The sequence below is a fragment of the Crocuta crocuta genome, unplaced genomic scaffold, assembly GCF_008692635.1.
Source record: "Crocuta crocuta isolate KB4526 unplaced genomic scaffold, BGI_CrCroc_1.0 scaffold128, whole genome shotgun sequence".
Lineage (NCBI taxonomy): Eukaryota > Metazoa > Chordata > Mammalia > Carnivora > Hyaenidae > Crocuta > Crocuta crocuta.
In genome coordinates this window covers 2928949-2949563 of record NW_027532232.1, presented here as the reverse complement: position 1 = coordinate 2949563, position 20615 = coordinate 2928949, and the positions used below count along the sequence as shown (strand labels likewise).

At 39.0% G+C, this 20615-nt stretch overlaps 1 protein-coding gene across 1 annotated transcript in view; it reads right to left on the bottom strand.

The window, feature by feature from the left end:
* The window catches only part of CNTNAP2 (contactin associated protein 2), a 1422049-nt gene that overhangs the window by 1386048 nt on the left and 15386 nt on the right, over positions 1–20615 (bottom strand). The window contains exons 2-4 of the mRNA XM_077778041.1: positions 4340–4437; positions 3300–3350; positions 1894–2004 (exon numbers count right to left, since the gene is read on the bottom strand). Coding sequence (XP_077634167.1) covers positions 1894–2004; positions 3300–3350; positions 4340–4437 — 260 coding nt within the window. The remainder of the gene's footprint in view (positions 1–1893; positions 2005–3299; positions 3351–4339; positions 4438–20615) is intronic.

Genomic DNA, 20615 nt, shown 5'->3' with positions numbered 1-20615 from the left:
CGGTGACGAAGGTCAAAAGGTATCAATTTCCAGTCATAAAATAAATAAGTCATGTTAACTATATCTAACAATGCTGTACAACATATTTGAAAGTTGCTAAGAGTAGATCTTAAGAGTCGTCATCAGAAGAAAAAAAAAGTATATATGGCGAGAGATGTTAACTAGACTTGTTGCAGTGATCAATTTGCAATATATACATATATAAAATCATTAGACTGTACACCTAAAACTATTATGTTAGGTGTAAATTATAACACAATTAAAAAAAAAAGTACCCAACAACCTGATAACTGCAAACAAGAGCAGCTAATTAATACTACTTTAAACCAAAACAGTACATATTTTAAAATTTGTATATCTCCACTTTTGCTGCTGTATCTCTGTCTTTCACCAAATCTTTTTACTAATCAAGGTCTCTTCATACACCTGTGAATTTCTAGATATATTAGTCTACCTTTTTTCTTACCTATTGTATTCTCCTGTTTGCTCTTCCTGAATCTCTCTGATATCTCTTTCTCTCTTTTTCAATGTCAGTTTTTCTTCCTTCCTATTCTTTTTTATTTTATTCTTTTCCTATTCTTCTCCTGTTGGGTTTTCCTCTGTTTTCCTTTTTTTTCCACCTTTGCTTCTTTATGTTATTTTTTTCCTCCCTATTTCGTTCCCTCCTTCCCTTGCCTTCTTCCCTCTATATTTACTCACTTTTTTTTTTTTAATTGAACTGGCTATGAAATGAGTTCAGTATTTCTTGTTTTACTGAATAAAAATTATAGTCCTTGTGGGTTGATTCATACTTATCCAAGACAAGTTTTTCCTCCTTTTAGGTTCTTTTCCTTTTTAGGTTGTCATTGATTGTTATTTATATCAGTGTTCCTTTGAAGCCAGAGAGTTTTAGGTTGTTCTTCTTAATCATCTTCTTTTATTCTCTATGGATTGCTGTCTACTTTGAAATTACCATTTACTAATTACTAGTATTACTTTAAAATCCAAAACTCAAGTTTTAATTGCAATGCTATAACTATTTTTCATGTGGCTTTAATAACAAAATTAAATTCTGGGCACTAGAGGCAGAAATTACCAAGGGTAATCTTTTAATCCTATATTTTCAATAGATACCATATATTACTAACAATAAAAAAATAATGAATATAGTATTCTTTGAGTCATTGTGTGTGTGTGTATATAAATATATATTTGAAACCAATTCATTTTATTTTATTATTTTTTATTGTTTATTTTTAAATTTCTTAAATGTTTGTTAAGTTTTGAAGGAGAGAGAGTCCCAACATGAGCAGGGGAGGGGCAGAGAGACAGGGAGACACAGAATCCGAAATGGGTTCCAGGCACTGAGCTGTAAGCACAGAGCCTAATGGCAGGGCTCAAACTCACGAACCACGAGATCATGACCTGAGCTGAAGTTGGACGCTTAAGATTACCCTAGCAGGCCCTGGGATGACAGCAAAGAGCCCCCTATGGGCTCAAACTCAGGAGTCATGAGATCATGACCTGAGCCGAAGTTGGACACTTAACTGACTGAGCCACCCAGGTGCCTGGGAATCAATTCATTTCAACTTCTGTCTAAATGATTTTCCAATTAATAAGAACTTCCCTAACTCAGAATTTGCACATCATTTGGAATCCAATAGCATGTACAACTCTAAAAATTCTTCCTCTTTAAATTACCATCTCTAAACTTCCAGCCCACATTTTCCTCTATCACTCCCTGAAAGTGACTACAAAAGAGGTATACAGTATCCATTAGTTCACAGAAGTGGAAAGAGTGATATAACTGCTCATAGCTGTTGCACAATAAAATATATTTTAGAAATGCAGTTTTAAATATAACATGTTATTTTTTAACAAATTTATTGACAAAGGAAACAAACTGTGCCTTACCCCCTCGCTTGTTGATCTTGGCATAGCCGGGAGAATAGCTCCCAGACATGGAGGAAGAGCTGCTGAAAGCCACGTGGGGGAGTCCAGACACAAGTGGTTCGTCACATTTTTCTGAAACGAAAAGAAGAGGGAGATTAAATAACTTTAAATAACCACTGGTATGTTTTAGTTAAAATAGTTGTTGAATACAATACAAACATAAAAATCTGCGCCACAGCATTACACAAGTGATCAGAATTTAGACAGTCTGTGATACTTTGAACACCTGATTTCTAAGAGTTGTAACTATGATGAAATGCTTTATGCGGAAAGGCCTCAATGTGGACCTGCCATCTAAGAATCATGAGGAAAGGTGGTGGTGCTTATTATTTGGGAAGGCTGGAATTTCCTCTGCAAATCTTCAGGGATTTATTTGTTATAAGGATAGAGGATAAGACACATTGATAAAAACTCAAGACAGAACAAGGCAAGAGCAGGAGAAATCCAACCAAAGCTAAAAGGCTGAGAAATAGGTGTCACCTTGACAAGTACCACGATCTGAAAAATTAACCAGCTCCCATCATACAAGACCAGTCAACTGCACTGTAACCAGGTGATCCCCCACTTCCTTTCTTCACTTGGCTTCAGTGGCCATAAGCTTCTGTTTTTCCTCCTTCCCCACTACTGCTTCCTTTCTGATTCCTTTGATGGATCTCTCTCATTTTCCTCATTTCTAAATGTTACAGTGCCCAGGACTCAACTCTTGGACCTCCCCTCATTCTTCATCTGCTCTCCGGGAAACTGCATCGGGGCTGTGTGTTCTCATTCTGGAATATTCCAAATCCTACCTCCTCACGTCACCTGGTCCAAGCACCCACCAGGCACCACTGTTGTGAAGGACCCGAGAGTCTTCCTGTCTCCTCCCTTACTCTTCTATCGTTCTGCACACAGGGGCCCAAGGGATGCTTAAACACGTAAGTGGGCAAGTGGCTGCTGTGCTCACGATATCCCCTGACTCCTGCTCTCCATCACTCAGGATAAAGTCTGACGACCTCAGCCCATAGCAGCCACCAGACTGGTCACATCTCTCCAGCACCACTGTCCATTGCTGTCCACCACCAGAGCCCCCTTCCTCTTACTGAAACATCAGACCAGCTCCTGCTGTGGCCTTGACAATTACTCCTCCAGCTACCATGAGGCTCTTCTCTCTGGTCTCTGCTCACAATGTCACCTTTCACTGTTGTAGACAGACTTCTGTCGTCTACCCATCACTCTCCTTACTCACTTCTTGCTTTCTTTTCCTTCATAGCTCTCAGAGCCACCACGCATGCAAGTTTTTACTCACTTAATTGTTTGGTTTCCTTTCTCTCCCACTAGACTGGAAGCTGTATGGGAATCAAGTTTTTGACAGTTTGCCTAATGCTCACTCTCCAGTAATGTGAATCGCACCTGGCACTTGGTACACACTCTGAAACCATCTGTAGGATGAATGAGCGAATGTATGAATGACAAAATGAGCCAACTAAACCTGACAATCGCAGAGCCCCAAAACACACTGCTGACTTACAAAATGGTGCAACACATAATTGTTAAGAGAGGTGGTCTTAAATCCCTAACAACCGTTTATACATGCTCAGTACTCTGTTTAATGAGACAGAGAGTTACACTACATGTTATAGAATGCTTTCTACCTCAGGTATTTATAGACAGAAGAAAACTTAAGCAACAGAAGAAATGAACTAGTTTTCTTGAAAAGTCACTCAAGTGGAGGGAAGTCCCAGTGATGCTGGGGAAATTAATTATTATTCATTATCTCACCACTCAAGTGTGTAGAAATCCGAAGTTAAAAAAAATGAACATCTCCATCCTTGTAAATATAGTTATATTTCTTATTTTTCTTTGTTATACTGCAAGTGCCTCTGGAAAATATGGCATATGCATATGAATATATTCCCCAGGAAGCTACATGTAAAACAATGAAAAAATGAAAATGAACATCAAATTTATTTCATTTTTATTTATTTTGAGAGAGAGAGTGAGAGAATGCATGGGGAGGGGCAGAGGGAGAGAGAGAATGTTAAACAGGCTCCACGCTCAGCATGGAGCCCTGCACAGAGCTGGATCTCACATCTGACTCTGGGATTATGACCTGAACCAAAATCAAGAGTCGGACACTCAACCGACTGACCTACCCAGGTGCCCCATAAAATCTATTCAAGATATCAGTTCACAAAGCGAGGATCTACCGTGAAGTAGTCTGTATTAATTAAAAAAATTTGCCAGGTCAGGTTGCCGGGGAGCACAAATATAAAACCTTGATTTCTCATCTGCTCTCCTGAGTCTAACTTTCCATAATCTTTGGACAAAAGTTCTGCATTTATCTGGAGTAATCATTACTCCTAACTTTTCCATTCTACTAGGAATGTGCTAACAATCATTCATGTCTCTCTCATTCATTCAAACGTACACTCAGGACCTCTGCTGTACCAGGAACAGCAAATGCAGCAGTAGGTAATATCGACAATGTGCCTGTCACGGAATTTATGTCTTAGTGGAAACCAAAATCTAACAAAAACGAAAACAAAAACAAAAACAAAAATACAGGTAAAAGTGAAAAAGGTTAGTTTCTAGTATGAGATTGTGATGAATACTATGGACACATTAAAATATGGAAGAAGGAACAGGTGGTTGATGGGTAGGGTAGAGATTGAGAGTGGCTGTTTTTTGCTCCTTTGTCAAGGAAAGTCTCTTTGATTAGGTGACATCTGAGCAGTAATCTGAAGAAAATGAGGTGAGCTCTGTTAGAAATCAATAAGACCACATTGGGAGAAGCGTTTTCCAGTCTAAACCTGCTCGATAGGGCTAGCTTATACCTGATAATGAGTGACGCATTTTCCAAAAGTGAACATTCAGTGCATAGATAGAGTTACGTTGAAAGTAATTATGATGAAAGTTAATGAATAATTGATTAAATGATCCATTAGCTAGTTTAAATTTAGAATTTAAATACAGCATTTATAAAACCTGAACACAGTATATCGTTATTACTTAAACATTGTTTACTGCCACCACAAATTGATCATCTTCATATAGAATTTAAAATTTTTTACCAATGAAAAAATATCATGGGGTGCCTCAGATGCTTCGGATTCTGCTTCGGATTTTGTGTCTCCCTTGCTCTCTGCCCCTCCCCTGCTCACTTTCAGTCTCTCTTTCTCTCACAAATAAACATTAACAAAAAAATTTGTTTTAATAAAGAAAGATCATATGAATCAGAATAACAGATTTAGAATAAAATTAGGATCAGGTGAGATAAGAGCAGATAAGAAATTATTTGTGTTTGTTTTTAAGGTGGCTGCAAAATTATTAGAACTTAAACATTAGCTATCTCACAGCCTTCAAAATTGAGATATAATCTATAACCATATATTTAAGTAAAAATTGGGGCACCTGGGTAGCTCAGTCAGTTAGGCGTCTGACTTTGGTTCAGGTCATGATCTTGCAGTCCATGAGTTTGAGCCCCGCATAGGGCTCTGTGCCTATAGCTGAGAGCCTGGAGCCTGCTTCAGAGTCTGTCTCCTTCTCTGTCTCTGCCCCTCCCCCACTCATACTCTGTCTTTCAAAAATAAACATTAAAAAATTTTTAAAAATTTGCTACATGTTCTATATGTTCTCCTGGAAGACTTTACTAACACATATTTATCAAGATCTTCCTCCATACATTGTACTGTTCTAGCCACTTTGGGCAATAAAAAATATCACCCATTTTCCCATGAGTCCAATAATATTTGGACCCACATAAAGAAACTCAACCGGAAACAAGAGGAAAATATCACTTTGTAATTTGATGTTGAATAAAATATAATCAAGTACTGAAAGTAACAAATTTAAAATGCAGGGCTGTTGTTTAGTGAGTTACTTGTTACTGCTTGCTCCATCATAAATATGTGACCTTAAGTATGTCACTGACCCTCCTTTCTACAGATGACTCACTCATAACATAAGCACATTAGCTAAGTTTCTCTCAAACTCTAAAACTTCTAAGCACTTTCAAATACAGAGGTCCACAAACTATGTCCTACAGGCCAAATGTGGCCCCTGGCTTGCTTTCATAAATAAAGTTTTATTGGAGCACAGCCAAGCTCTCTCCTTCATGTATTATCTATGGCTGTTTTCAAATCCACAGCAGAATGTCACAAACAGAGACCATATATCCTCACAAGCTAAAATACTTACTACCTGACCTTTAACAGAAAAAAAAAAAAAAAAAATCTAACTTCTGGTCTGGTATAACAAACATTCCAGAAGAATGTTTAAAACAAAGAAAAATGATTAATCATCACATGTAGTACCAGGTAACATATAAATAATGACTATAACCTTAAGAATGAGGGGATATAGATAGATGGAAAGAGGTGTAAGAATATTCTAGAAAGGGAGAACAGCTCAAGCAAAATCACAGAGGCCACAATGGGCATCAAATTTCCCAGGATGGTTGTAGCAGCACATTGTGCATGTCCACAGTGTTTGCTGATTAGTATGATGAACTATCCATTTTTATTTTCAACTGTAATAAGGTTATTACATATTACTGATTCCAAAGAGCTTGCTTGTTGTGCAAGAACATGTATCCTCATATTCTGCAGACATCAAATATTAGTAAATCAGGCAAATCCATGGAGAAGCATAGAATTTTCATAGGGGAGGAGGAGGACGAGGAGGAGTAGAGAGGGATGTTGCTAACATTTGAAATAATTTAGTATTATATTTTCCCATATTGGGATGTCTTCCAAAAGTACGGCCACACAACTATGGCAAATATTTGGTCTCCAGCGTACTCCTTTCCCAGGGAAGCTTGGGTGAAAACTAAAGAAGCAGATGGGCCTTGAGTTTTATTTTTACACAATTTCACTGAATCAGGAAGTCAGACTAACTGTAGGAAAGCTGTGCTAATTCAAACTGGAACAGACGAGATTATTGGCAAATAAAGATGAACTGGTTTTTGCCCTTCACCTCAGAGAGCGTGGCTGAGAGGGATGGACCTGTATTGGCAAAGGGATATGAGCAAAAGTTTGCAAGGTCAATGAACTTGAGAATGCACATAACCGTGCATTAAAGATGGCATTCAAATGTATCTCTGATTAAAAGTAACATCAGAGAAAAAATAAAAATAAACAAAAATAAAAATAATGTTGGGGAATTTTCACAACACAGTGTCTTTTAAAATTACAGCACTTAGGGGCGCCTGGGTGGCTCAGTCAGTTGAGCATCCCACTTCGGCTCAGGTCATGATCTCACAGTGTGTGGATTCAAGCCCCGGCTCTGTGCTGATGGCACAGGGCCTGGAGCCTGCTTCGGATTCTGTGTCTCCCTCTCTCTCTCTCTGCCCCTCCCCTGCTCATGCTCTGTCTCACAAAAATAAATAAAATGTTAAAAAGATAAAATAAAATAAAATTATAGCACTTAAAATACAAGTCTTATATCACACATTTTGAAACAGAATCCTGATGCACAGAAAACAAGAACAACAGAAGACTCCAAAAACTAGTGTTCTCAGGACAGAAACTCTAGCTACATCCTCATTCATACTTCACTAAGAAAACAAAACAAAAAAAATGATGGTGCAAGGCACATTCTTAGAGGAATACAGCCCTTGATGGCGTCTTTATGCTTGGTGCCTTCAACTTCTAACTTTCAAAGCTGGAGCTACATTACCTCTACCTGCACGTTTACCCTGTGTTGGGTTTTATGATCCCCCCTCTCCAGTCAGGATAAATTTAAGAGGCCAGACCTCCCTCTGACCTCCTCTCTTTCCAATCAATAGGCCCCTGCCTTGCTCCTTATGGCCAAAACTATCTTGAATTACAAGCTAAATCACTGAGATTTTTACTCTCTCTGGCTCAGTTCCTTCCAGAGACACTCTGTCTACCAGTAACATTCATGTTAGGGTCCCATGTCCCATCTCAGGGCTCCCTTATGCTCTGCCTGCTCACCCACGTGCCTGTTGACAATTATTTTTAATCACCAGGCTGAGTACGCAACTACCTGTGAATCCACTTCATGTTTACCATGTCCAACCTACCGCTTGCTGTATCATCCCCTGATCTCATTTCCCTGACTTTCTACATAGGATGCTGTGGTTACAGTGCTTCAGAGGCATTGGAGGAAATCCCTTGAACAAATAAAGCATTAAGTCTTAGCTAGCCTAATGGATAGTTTCAGGATTTGAAGGAAAAAAGACTGAAGTCTCCACCGGCACTTCTTGAGCCACCACTGTTGAGCCACCACTGAGGTCAACCTATCCCCTTAAGGTCTTCATAAACTCTGAGTAGCATCGCTCTGCATACTCTGACCACCGGAAGACTTGTATGGGATCCAGCACATCTGTATATCAGAGGCTTTATTCCCAGGACTGTACTTCTTTTTCATCTCCTTTTCACTAAAGAAAGAAAGAGGAAAGGAAAGAAAGAGAGAAAAGAAGGAAGAGAGGGAGGGAGGAAAGGCGCACAGCAGGAAGAATAACCTTAACAATGTTTCCTTACTGCTGTGGCAGACAGCACTATTTTTATTTCCCATAAATGTGGACAGCTGATTACAGAAGCATTTTGTTTTGATGCACTTAGAAACACACGCTTTGTCTTCCATCAGTGCGCATTGAAACAGGCACCATGCCTTCCACCTCAGAATTTTGCTAACTTTAGCATTCTGTTAAAAAGCAAAAACAAACTTAGATCACTCCATATGTCATCCGTGGAAATCTCAGACCCCAATTACTTCTCTTTATAGAAACGGTGTCATCATATCTGAAGGCTAAATTTTGTTTAACAATTTATACTATGTAATATTCAAATACCACATTACTTCTTAATATAAGGAGAGTACAGGAGATAGAAATACAGTATTCTCTTTCAGTATTTTTTTCATGAATTTTGTTTACATAGCTGAGGTCCAATGTTTGTTTGTTTTTTAAGTTTTTAAATGTTTTATTTATTTCTGAGAGAGAGAGAGAGAGAGAGGCAGCGTGAGCAGGGGAGGGTCAGAGAGAGAGGGAGACACAGAATCAGAAGCAGGCTCCAGGCTCTGAACCTGACGTGGGGCTCGAACCCATGGACCGTGAGATCATGGCCTGAGCTGAAGTTGGACACTTAACTACCAAGCCACCCAGGCACCCCGTGGTCCACTGCTTTTTTTTTTTTTTTAACTTAACATTGTCTAATAAATATTTTCTTGGGATAGATATTTAATGTGTTGCCTTAAACACTCAATAGATGATTACTGTTGCTATTCATTTATTTATTGGTTTTGGTATAATGGTCTCTACCGCATATCACTCATGGTGGTCCGAACTGTTTTCAGAGATCTTATTAGGTTCAAGTTTCCCTTATAGCACAGGAGAATAAGCTCTGCACAGACAAAAGATCCAGATTTTATTGCTAGCAGTGAATTTGAATGACTTAATTTAATTTTATCTTACCCACAGTCTCCTCAGTTTTTCCATTATTTCCAAAGTTCTTTTCCAGTTTTGAATCAGTTGTTCTATGATTTTCAAATCATAGCAAGAGAAAATATGTGGTTAAAAAATCAGTGTCATAGGAGTATGCTGGAAAAATATTTGCTCTTCCTTTGAGCAAAACACCACTGACTCTAACTCATCTCTTATTTTATATATTTTTGCTTAAATCATAGTTTCTTCCATTTTTTTTTACAGTTCATGAACTGCTTTGTGTACCTATTTCTCTGGCTTCCCTGGTCTACTCTTTGACACTGGAAATAAGATCCATTATTTTCCTGATCCTATAAAATTCCACACAATATAGAGAAAGAAAGGACTCTCATAATCCACAGCAGTAATCACTGTTACTAGTCTTCACAGATACACACACACACACACACACACCATTTAATATCACAGATGTATATAGAAACAAGAACATTTAAAATCTGGTCTAAAGCGGGGCGCCTGGGTGGCTTAGTCGGTTGAGCGTCCGACTTTCGCTTAGGTCATGATCTCGCGGTTCGTGGGTTCGAGCCCTGCGTTGGGCTCTGTGCTGACTGCCAGCTCAGAGCCTGGAGCCTGTTTCAGTCTGTGACTCCCTCTCTCTCTGACCCTCCCCTGCTCACGCTTTCTCCCTGTCTCTCTCCTAGAAATAAATAAAACATTTAAAAAAAAATTTTAAATCTGGTCTAAAGCATATGTTTTTACTCAATTATCTATTACAGAAATTCCCAAATATTGTCTTGTTATATATTTCATTTTCTAAATGAATATTTTATCATTTATTTGGGATCCACATAGCAGAATTAAGTTTTTTGCAAGGAAAAGGGGATGAGGATGCATGAGTGTTAGATCAATGGTAAAATACTTTATATAATTGAGAACTGATTTTCCATACAATCTATACAAGAATTGATTCAGTTTGGTTGTTTCAGATAAAGTCTGTGTTTCATTGAGTTTATTCTTAGGCTATGCAGATATTCTAAGAATATTGAAATAGATTTTTCTCATCATCTCTCATTTTTTATATTACAGTATTTTTTTAACGTTTATTTATTTTTGAGACAGAGAGAAAGAGCATGAGCTGGGGAGGGGCAAAGAGAGAGGGAGACACAGAATCTGTAACAGGTTCCAGGCTCTGAGCTGTCAGCACAGAGCCCAATGCGGAGCTCGAACCCACAGACCGTGAGATCATGACCTGAGTCGAAGTCAAAACGCCTGACTGACTGAGCCACCCAGGCACAACCTCTCATCATTTCTCATTTTGATCCCAGGTATTTCTTGGTGTAATACCTCAATATTTACTGGGAACACATTTTCTGCTTCAACCATTATCTCCATAAATCTATTTGCTTCATAGTTGTCAGATGGATCTTTTAAAACTGGGGATCAGATTATGCCATGCCCTGACAACTCCCCAATGGTTTACCCTCACATTTAGTATGAAATCGGAACTCTGTGGAAGCCTTTGACGGCCTGGCCCTCAGGCATCTCTGGTGTTACTTTATTTTACTCTTTTCTTCTCTGTCAGGAAGCTTGTTAAGCTTCACTCCTTTTCCTCCCTTCTGGACACACCCAGCACATTCCAGCTGAAGGTTCCTTCTGCCTTTCTGCCCCATGGCTAAAATTCTCTTTAGCACATCTAAAGAAGGCTGGCTCCACTCCCTTCTGCCCCGATTCAAACACCTCCTCTTTTTCTGTCCAGTTCATCTAAATTAACCAATTCAACTTCTACCCTCATACCGGCCAGATATTATTTGCTATTTGATCACACTATTTTATTGTGCTCACAGTAACAATCACAATCTAAGATCATGATTTTTTTAAAAAATTTGCTTATTACTTTTCTTGTTGACTGGGACTATAAATACCATGAGAATAGGACCTGTATCTATCTTGTTGAGGCTCTATTCCTGGGACCTAAAAACCTGGCATGCAACTCATAAAGACATGTTGCACCAATGACTTACTGACAATGATAAGAAATAAACACCTCCAAACGTGAGGAAAAAATATTTCCTAGTTTTGGCCACTGAGAGGTATTCACTTTATCTAGCAAACATTTAACATCATGGCCTCACACCATGATGTTATGCACAGACTTTCCTCACCATATCCTGCGTAAGATAAGATTGTCACTCTGATCTTTATCAACAAAATGACTTGTAGTTTGGGACCCTTGAATTATATACAGGGTTTGTCTACGTCTCAGTATATACCTACAGAGCTTTTAAAACATCTTGGCTCCACCACATGGATCTTGTGAGAGTTGAAGCTATGGACTTTTCTGGGTTAGCTCCTTTACAACTATTTTTTACTTTATTTTCAAAAGAACATAAGACTTTTCGTATTTCTAATATAACACTCTAATCCTGTATCATTGAAAATCTACTCTGATTAAGTATTTATTTATACTTTGATCTCCTTTCTATATGCCAGTCTCTTTGGACTTCTTTACATTCTACACATGTTGAAAACAGAGCACAGAGTGGGTATTCTTTATAAACTTTGCAAAATATTGAACACAATCAGTATCACAGATTCTGCCATGAATAAATCCAATGTTTTTATCTTAAAAAATCAGATCAAATTTCTTTCCTTTTCCTTTTTGTAGGTCCAATAGCTCTGCTCAGAAAAAAAAAAAAAAATTTAAGTACTATAGCTAGAACATTAGTCACGTTTGCAAAAATCATGGTTGTAAATCAAATTGGAAATTGTCTGGTCTGCATGTACCAAGGGCGAATTACTTTGAGACTTGTAGTTCAAATTTTGCTGGACATTTAACAGCTGCAGCATATTTCTGACAGATGGTATAACAGATGAATCAGTTTCAAATTATCTACTGAACTGTTATATACTAGAAAAAAGTAGATTTGTGAGGCTTTTAAAAAAATAAGTTAAATTTTTTGTCTCCTCTATACGGATCTTCTAATTTTACAGAACTAAATTCTATCACACAAAATAATAAAAATCAATTTTTACCCTTCATGTAGTCTAGAGAAGTTTTTGAAATGTTAATTCATATTACTTCATGCAAAAAAAAAAATAAATAAAAAGGAAATGGTATTTAAAAATAGAATCAGCTATTTGCCCTAGAACCTGGCAGAAGTTTAATCTCTAGACCAATGATGGCACTGGCCTTTCTTAACTCAAATGCTACCGTCTCATAAGAAGGCAGAGCTACCTTACACTTTTAATAAACCGACAATTTGAACAGTGTCAAGGTCAACTGCAACATGACTAAATGAACATGAACCCTCTTAAAGCCTTCACTGACAAAATTCCTATGGAGGAGGCTCTTTTGGATTGTGATTTGTTGGTCCACTGGTAAATGTCTCATTTTTTGACTTTCGCATTTCATTAACTGGTTAATTCAGACGGTGTTTAACAATAAGATGCAATGTACTTATTGACAACCGAGTCTACCTTCTAGACTAATTAACTGCTTTTACTTGTAAATAATTGACTACAGTACTATAGATAAACATCCTCTAGTGGTCTTGGCTCAAGTCACTTATGATTAGATCATGCACAGAATTGGTAGAAAGAGTAGAGCCCTAGAGAGTCAGTAAAGTGACGCTGGCGAAGAATGTTTTTTAGTTGACAATATTTACAGTATGTATATATACGGCATACATATGTATATGTATATATACGGCATTTATGTACATGTGCATATATGTATGCATATAACTTATATATATGTTAAAGAAAAGTGGGCTATGAATGTTATTTATGACATAATACTAATTTTATGAAGTCTACATTTATAGAAGAATAAATGGCTAAAAGAATACATAAACCAAAATGTTAACCATGATGTCACATGGGTTATTAGATCATTGTTAAGTTTTATTTTCCTCTACGCTTCCTACTTTTTTGAAATATTCCTCAATTAATGTGTAATGATTTTATGAGAAGATATAAAAAATAGATAGGATTAAGGAAAACTGCACAGTGATAATGAGTGCAAAGAAGATATGCCTCATTTGTTTATCCAACATTTATTTATTTCTTTGTTTGTTTATTTTATTTATTTAGCAGGGCAGAGAGAGAGGGAGAGAGAGAATCCCCAGCAGGCTCCATGCTGTCAGTGCAGAGCCTGATGTGGGGCTCTAACTCACGAACCCTGGGATCATGACCTGAGCCAAATCAAGAGTTGAAGATTCAATGATTAAACTACCCAGGTACCTCCAACAATTATTTATTTAATGCCCACAATAAGGACATAATAGTGAACAACACAGAGTTTTAAATTATAATAAATAATAATGTAAAAATTCACGGTATGTAACCAAATGATGATAATGATCGGGGAAATAGAGCAGGGAAGGAAGATGAAGATAGCTGTCAGGTGCTGGGAGGAGGGATGAATGCCTTTTAAATTAGGGGTCTGAGAAGTACTATCTGATAACTGTTGCCGGGAGCCACACCGGCCTCTCTGGATGGCAGTCACAGCAAGAAAATGGCAGTGTTTGCAGCTCCTGCCATGAGAAATGAAAACTGGTATCTCCTTCTGCTACTACTGGCTCATGTTGGAAATAAGCCTGCTGGTATTGACCAGGCCTCACAATATTCCATACCACACCCATATTCTGAACACAGATACCTCATAAGGAAAAGCATATTCCTACCTTTACAAAAGAGACTTTAGATGAAAGCTATGGGCGATTGTCAGAAGGCTCTTCTATGGGCCTTGCAGACCCAAGGCTTAGATAATAAAGGGGGTTAAGAACACGAGAGTTACAATTGAGCCTGGCCCCGAGACAAAGAGCCTATTTTGGGGTTAAGGGCAGAACACAGTTACTACATATATCTTTGGTAATTGGTGAAGCATGGCAGTCCCTTCCTCAAGGCCTACATTCCACAAACACCCCCCCTTACACTGGCAGCTGGGATGAGGATAGATAAGAGGAGCTAAAACATAAACCCAGGTGCAAAGATGGACACATTTAGGGCCCCCATGTTAGTTTCCACAAATAAACCAATTCAGAAACATTCATCCTCTTGAGAGCCAGACAGAATAACTCCTAGCTTACCTATATACAATTTAACTTGTATGTTATCCTGTTTTTCACTAAGAACATTCTGTTATTTCCTTGGTCGGAATAATTCTGCAATTGATATCACAAAAGGCCTCCCATTGTAAGAAATTCCTTTCTCTGACTTCATGTTGTTGCTGAACTTTTAAATAAAGACACCAAAACCGACAGGACAGAGATGCCTGCCTGGTGATCAGAAAGAATCTCGGGGCTCTCTCACTTTCTCTCTCGCTGACACCGTCCATCCTTCAGGGACCCCTGGACCTGCCGGAGCCGGCCTCCGACAATCTGTGGAATGGTAGTTCCAGACCTAGAAAAGGAACTTCCTCACTTCCCGAGGGAGGAAGTCCAGAAACAGGAGCAGGATGGGCATGACCTCAGGGAGCTCTGTGTGGCTGGAGCAGAAGGAGCATGGGCAAACAAGAGGAAGGAGGTTAGGAAGACCACAGGGAGTGAGGGGGGAGCTGGGTTGTAGGGCCTTGCAGGGGACTGTAAGACTTTGGGCTTTATCAACAGTCAAAGATCGGAAGCCCCAGGCAGCAGAAAATGTGATATTTTACCAAATTTATTATAAAGAAGGTGAAAGTTTAAGGTAAATAGTGTTTTTCTCTTTTTTATTATTTTTTTAAATGTTTATTTATTCCTGAAAGAGAGAGAGAGGAGAGAGAGAGAAAGAGAAGGCGAGAGAGAGAGCAAGGAAGGGTCAGAAAGAGAGGAGAGACAGAATCTGAAGCAGCCTCCAGGTTCTGAGCTGTCAGCATAGAGCCCGACATGGGGCTCAGACTCATGAACTTGTGAACTCATGATCATGATCTGAGCCAAAGTCAGATGTTTAACCGAATGAGCCACTGAGGCACCCCTCTCTTTTTTTTTTAATGTTTTATTTATTTCTGAGAGAGAGAGAGACAGTGTGAGCAGGGGAGGGTCAGAGAGAGAGGGAGACAGAATCTCAAGTAGGCTCCAGGCTCTGAGCTGTCAGCACAGAGCCCAACAGGGGGCTCGAACGCATGAATCATGAGATCATGACCTGAGCTGAAGTTGGACGCTTAACCAACTGAACCACCCAGGTGCCCCTATTTTTTTTCTTTTTAAGATACTATTTTTTACGGCAGTTTTAGATTTAAAACTAAATCAGTGAAACTGAGAGGAAGGTCACAAGATCTGCCATAGACCCCATACTCCTACACAGCTATAGGTGCCTCACCAGAATGTCACATTTTTGAACAACAGGCAGCATATATGAACACACATAATTCACCCAGAGTCCATAGTTTACTTTAGGATTTACTCCTGGGGTTGTACATTCTACTCATTGGGATAAATGTTTCATGACATGTATCCACCATTATAGTATCATACAAGGTATTTTCACTGCCCTAAAAGTCGTCTATGTTCTGCCTATTCATGCCCCCACCCTCAGCCTTGCCACCATAGATCTTATTATGATCTCCATAGTTTTGTTTTTTTCCAGTTGGAAATCATAGAACATACAGCCTTTTCATATTGGCTTCTTTCACTTAGTAATCTGCATTTAAGGTTTCTATGTTTTTTCATGGCTTGAGAGTTCATATCTTTTTGCTGCTAAAGAGTATTTCCATTGTGTGGAGGTACAACAGTTTCTACATCCATGTGCCCTACTGAGGGAACCCTTGATGGCTTGCAAACTTTGGCAATATGAAGAAAGCTGCTATGAATATCCACAGGCAGGTTTTCTTAAGGGCAAAGGACAGGTTTAAGTTTTAATATTAAAAGAAAATATGGGAGGATAAGAAAAAAAATCATTACATAGAAAATGGAAGAGAAGACCATGCCAGGCAATAAAACCAGTACCACAGAAAGGCCAAGGATGAGAATGCATGATGGCTTCAAGAGGGAATAAGATACAAAGAGAATCTTAAAATGCAACAAAACAAAACAAAAAAGCCAACTTATAGTTGCCTAATGTACTCTTCTTACAATTTTCTCTTGGATAATTTATGTCTTCAATCAAATGCCAGAAGAAACATTCCTTGACTCTACCATCCCCTGAAGCTAACTTTAGTCTACGTCCCATTCTTTCTGAGAACCCATTTCCTCTCCTTTGTAGCAACTAAGACGAACAGTAATGGTGTATTTACTTGTTCAACATGTGACTCCACTGTGACTTGTTCACCCCAATAGGGCAGTGCCCAGGATTGTTTTTTTTCATTTCCATTGACAGCGTCTGATCCCCATAATGAAGGAACAATGAATGGCAGAGGGTAGCAATCATTGAATTTACAGAAGGGTTGATCTGAATAGGGAGGCTGAGGCCAGATTGTGTAAAACTATCTCATTCAGTTATTTCTATTTTGCTTGTTCTCAATTATTCTTTCAACAATTTTTTACTGGATGCCTATTACAAGATATCTTATATCCCAAACTTTACAGGCTATTGAACACCATGCTATAACTGTGGATCATATTCTGTAGGCCTTGAGAAACCACGGAAATGGTTTGCTTCATAGGGTAGCAATACGATGTATCTATATTTTAGAGAAAAAAAAAAACTTTGGCAGCTGGGTGATGTTGTCATTTGGAGGTTTATTATGGAAACAACAAGAGTATCACAGCAGTGTAAAGTAGAAGTTGTGTGAAGGTGAACGAAGCCAGTGGTGGTGCGTTTCTGAGAGGAAAATGATGCAGAAGATATTGTGAAAGGTGACCAAATTTGTTTTTCAAAAGGATGGGTGAGATAATGGACAGAAAAGAGGCAAAATTACGGAGGTTTCTTATGTGGGTGACAGTACAGTGTGAAGTCATTTGTTGAGTAGACTATAAAACATGGCATTGGACTCATTTGCTCTGATCATTTAAAACAAAAAACAAGATATTTGACTCATTTAAAAGCATATGTCAAGATCAGTATCTTCACACTCAATTGGTTTCACACTCTTAACTAAAATTACCAGTCACAGGTTCTGTACGTAATTTGTTGAAATAATAAATTTGCTTTACTAGGACACAGAAAGAAGAAAATGTAGCACCTGTAAAATTTCCCAAGATGGTTAAGATTCTCCATGGCCTTCTTTAAAACAAAACTATTTAAGAAAAATTTTTAATGTTTTTATTTTTGAAAGAGAGAGAGAGACAGAGAGAGAGAGAGAGAGAGAGAGAGACGAGAGAGAGACGGTGTGAGCAGGGGAGGGTCAAAGAGAGAGGGAGACACAGAATCTGAAACAGGCTCCAGGCTCTGAGCTGTCAGCTCAGAGCCCCCTGCTGCGGGGCTCAAACCCCCAAACTGCGAGATCATGACCTGAGCTGAAGTCGAATGCTTAACCGACTGAGCCACCCAGGCACCCCTAAAACAAAACTATTTTTCACATTTATATATTAAAGTGTGAAACTCTGTCTCTTTAACTGTCATACTTTGGTACTAATTAAGATTTCTTTAGCACACGTAGCTCCATTAAATGGTGTTCTGTTAACTGGGTATCTCTCTCTCTCTCTCTCTTTTTTTTTTTCTTTTGAGAGAGAGAGAGAGAGATAGAAAGAGTGAGTGGGGGAAGGGCACAGAGAGAGGGAGGGAGAGAGAGAAAGAGAGAATCCTAAGCAGGCTCCAAACTGTAAGCTCAGAGCTGAGTGCTGGGCTCCAACCCCAGAACCCTGAGATCATGACCTGAGTGGAAGTCAGATGCTTAACTGACTGAGCCGCCCAAGTGCCCATAACTGGTTCTCTGTTACCGTAATGGTAAACTGGAAAAGGAAGACCCCGGGGCACCATCCCTACCCAAATTCTGATGGAACTTTTTCTCACTCTCTTTTTCTTATAATATTTTAATCTTCTCCTTTCGAATGCAGAGGCATTTGGAAAAAAAAAAAAAAAGAGAGAGAGAGAGAAAGAGTCAAGTGCATGCAAATTTCCCCATTTTAGGAAGAAATCCTAAAGAACAAACTGATGGTTAGCAGAGGGGATGTTGAGGGGGAGAACGGGTGAAATAGGGGATGGGAATTAAATAATTTTCAAAAAGAGTGGGGGAAGCACAGGGTGGCTGTCAGTTATGTACTCGCTCTTGATTTCAGCTCAGGTCATGACCTCATGGTTTGTGAGATCAAGCCCTGCACTGGGCTCTGTGTTGACAGCATGGAGCCTGCTTGGGATTCTCTCCCTCTCTCCCTTCCCCTCTCCCCCCGTCCCTCAATATAAACCCAATGGGGCACCTGGGTGGCTCAGTAGGTTAAGCATCTGACTTTGGCTCAGGTCATGATCTCGCAGTTCAGGAGTTTGAGCCCCGTGTCAGGCTTTGTGCCTGCTGGAGCCTGCTTCAGATTGTGTGTCTCCCTCTCTCTCTCTCATTCAGCGTTCATGCACACACACACTCCCTCTCTCAAAAATAAACATTTAAAAAGTTATAAAAATAAATACACTTAAAAAATTAAAAAGAAAGAAATACTTTTTGTGTGACTGCTGACCCTCCCCTCAGAGCTGTCTCCCTGAAGGGAAATCTCCTGGGAACAGAGCAAATCTAAAAGGTGACAGCATATCATGCTGATTTCCAGGAATATATACTAATCCAAGGGAAGTTACTTGCTTTGATATGTATTTTTGGATAACATTTAAATTCTACATAAAAGAATTTTTTTCAGAAGGCTTCTATGAAATGGCAAAACCCGCACCAAACTTAATGAAAATAGAAACAAAACAACTTTTCAAATACATGTAGATGGATGCTCCCTTTAGATGGAAAGCAAGTCCGAAAGAAGATTGCTCTGATCCTTTTTGCCACCATCCCCAGTAATGAATGGCGAGGAATATTGCTATTTCTGTAGAAGTAGCTCTCCGGCAGGAGGTTTTTGAGATAAGCAGACAGGGACTGAAACAGAACTCTGGTCTTAGATAGGTAAGGATGGGAGAGAGTCAAGCTAAGAAAATTCAGGTCAGAAAGTAAGGATCAAAAAGCCAGCAGCCACAGGCTGGCAGGCAAGCAGGGACCAGAACAGTGGGAGATCAACACTTAGCCATACTGCTAAGAACCAATCCTGAGACAGCTCCTGCTCCGTGATTCTTTGCACAGCCCGGTGGGCAGGAGAAGAAAAATTCTACAATCTCAAGAAGTTTTCACAGTCAGAAGGAAATCCTTTGCCCTCCAAAGAGAGGAAAGAGAGACCATAAGCAAGCAAAAACAGAAGAGACTAATTAGAGGTTACAAAAACTGCGTCTGATTAATAAGCCAGGTGTGTTTCAGGAAGTGGGAAGAAAAAGGCACTGAAAGTAGCAGTGTGTTGAGACTTGAAAACAAAGCAGATAATTTTCAATCTCCTACAGAAGGGAATTGGGAACAATTAAAGGTTTCTGAGCAGAGAAATTACAGAGTAAGAAGTGCAGGGAAAGTTACAGAAAATAAACACGGTTTGGTTTTTAAGCTCCCTTAGAGAGGGACATTCCCAGAGAATGAATTCCAGATGGGAAAAGAAAATGCATCTTGAGAAAACAATGTCATGGGGAATAAATGGGCAACGGAGGCAACCCGATTCACACAATTCTGCACTGTGGAAGTTCATGCAGCTACCGAGGGATGGGGAAAGTTGTGGGGTTTGCATTTTGAAATAATGCAGGCAGAGCAGTGAAAAAATATTAATGAGACATATATATTCATGACCATCATGATAGAGAGTTGGCTGCAGTCTTTTGGAAACAGTCTCATTGTTTTCCAAAACACCTACATTTTTATACATGCCAACCTCTGAATGTGATTTAGAAAACCCCTGTTCTGATCTGTTCCTTCCCCACCTCTCTTGAGTAAACCCTGTATTCTTGTTGAATCTCAGTTTCCCCATCTTCGAAGTAGGAGTATTGGCCTACATTACCAGGTTCTATAATGCCATAAGATGCTCACAATGGTGCAGAATTTTAAGAAGCCACCCTGTCCCTTGCTACCAAACATGTTATATATAGATTACCACATAAAGAAATCAAATTAATGTCAAGAAAATTATAAAACAGATCATAAATGCTGATATAAATCTACAGCAGAGCGCTGAAAGAGTATTATTTTGTTCCTTTACCTCGGTCTCCAGGCTGGGAGTACTTAGTGATCCAAATGAATCGTCACAAGTAACAGATAATGGCACAGCATTCCTTTGTCAATAAAGCCCAGGACACTGCCGATTCTGCTCATTTGAACATACCCAGATTTCCAAGAAATTGACATCCATTTACTTCTATCTCCGCAGCACATGTGGCTCAT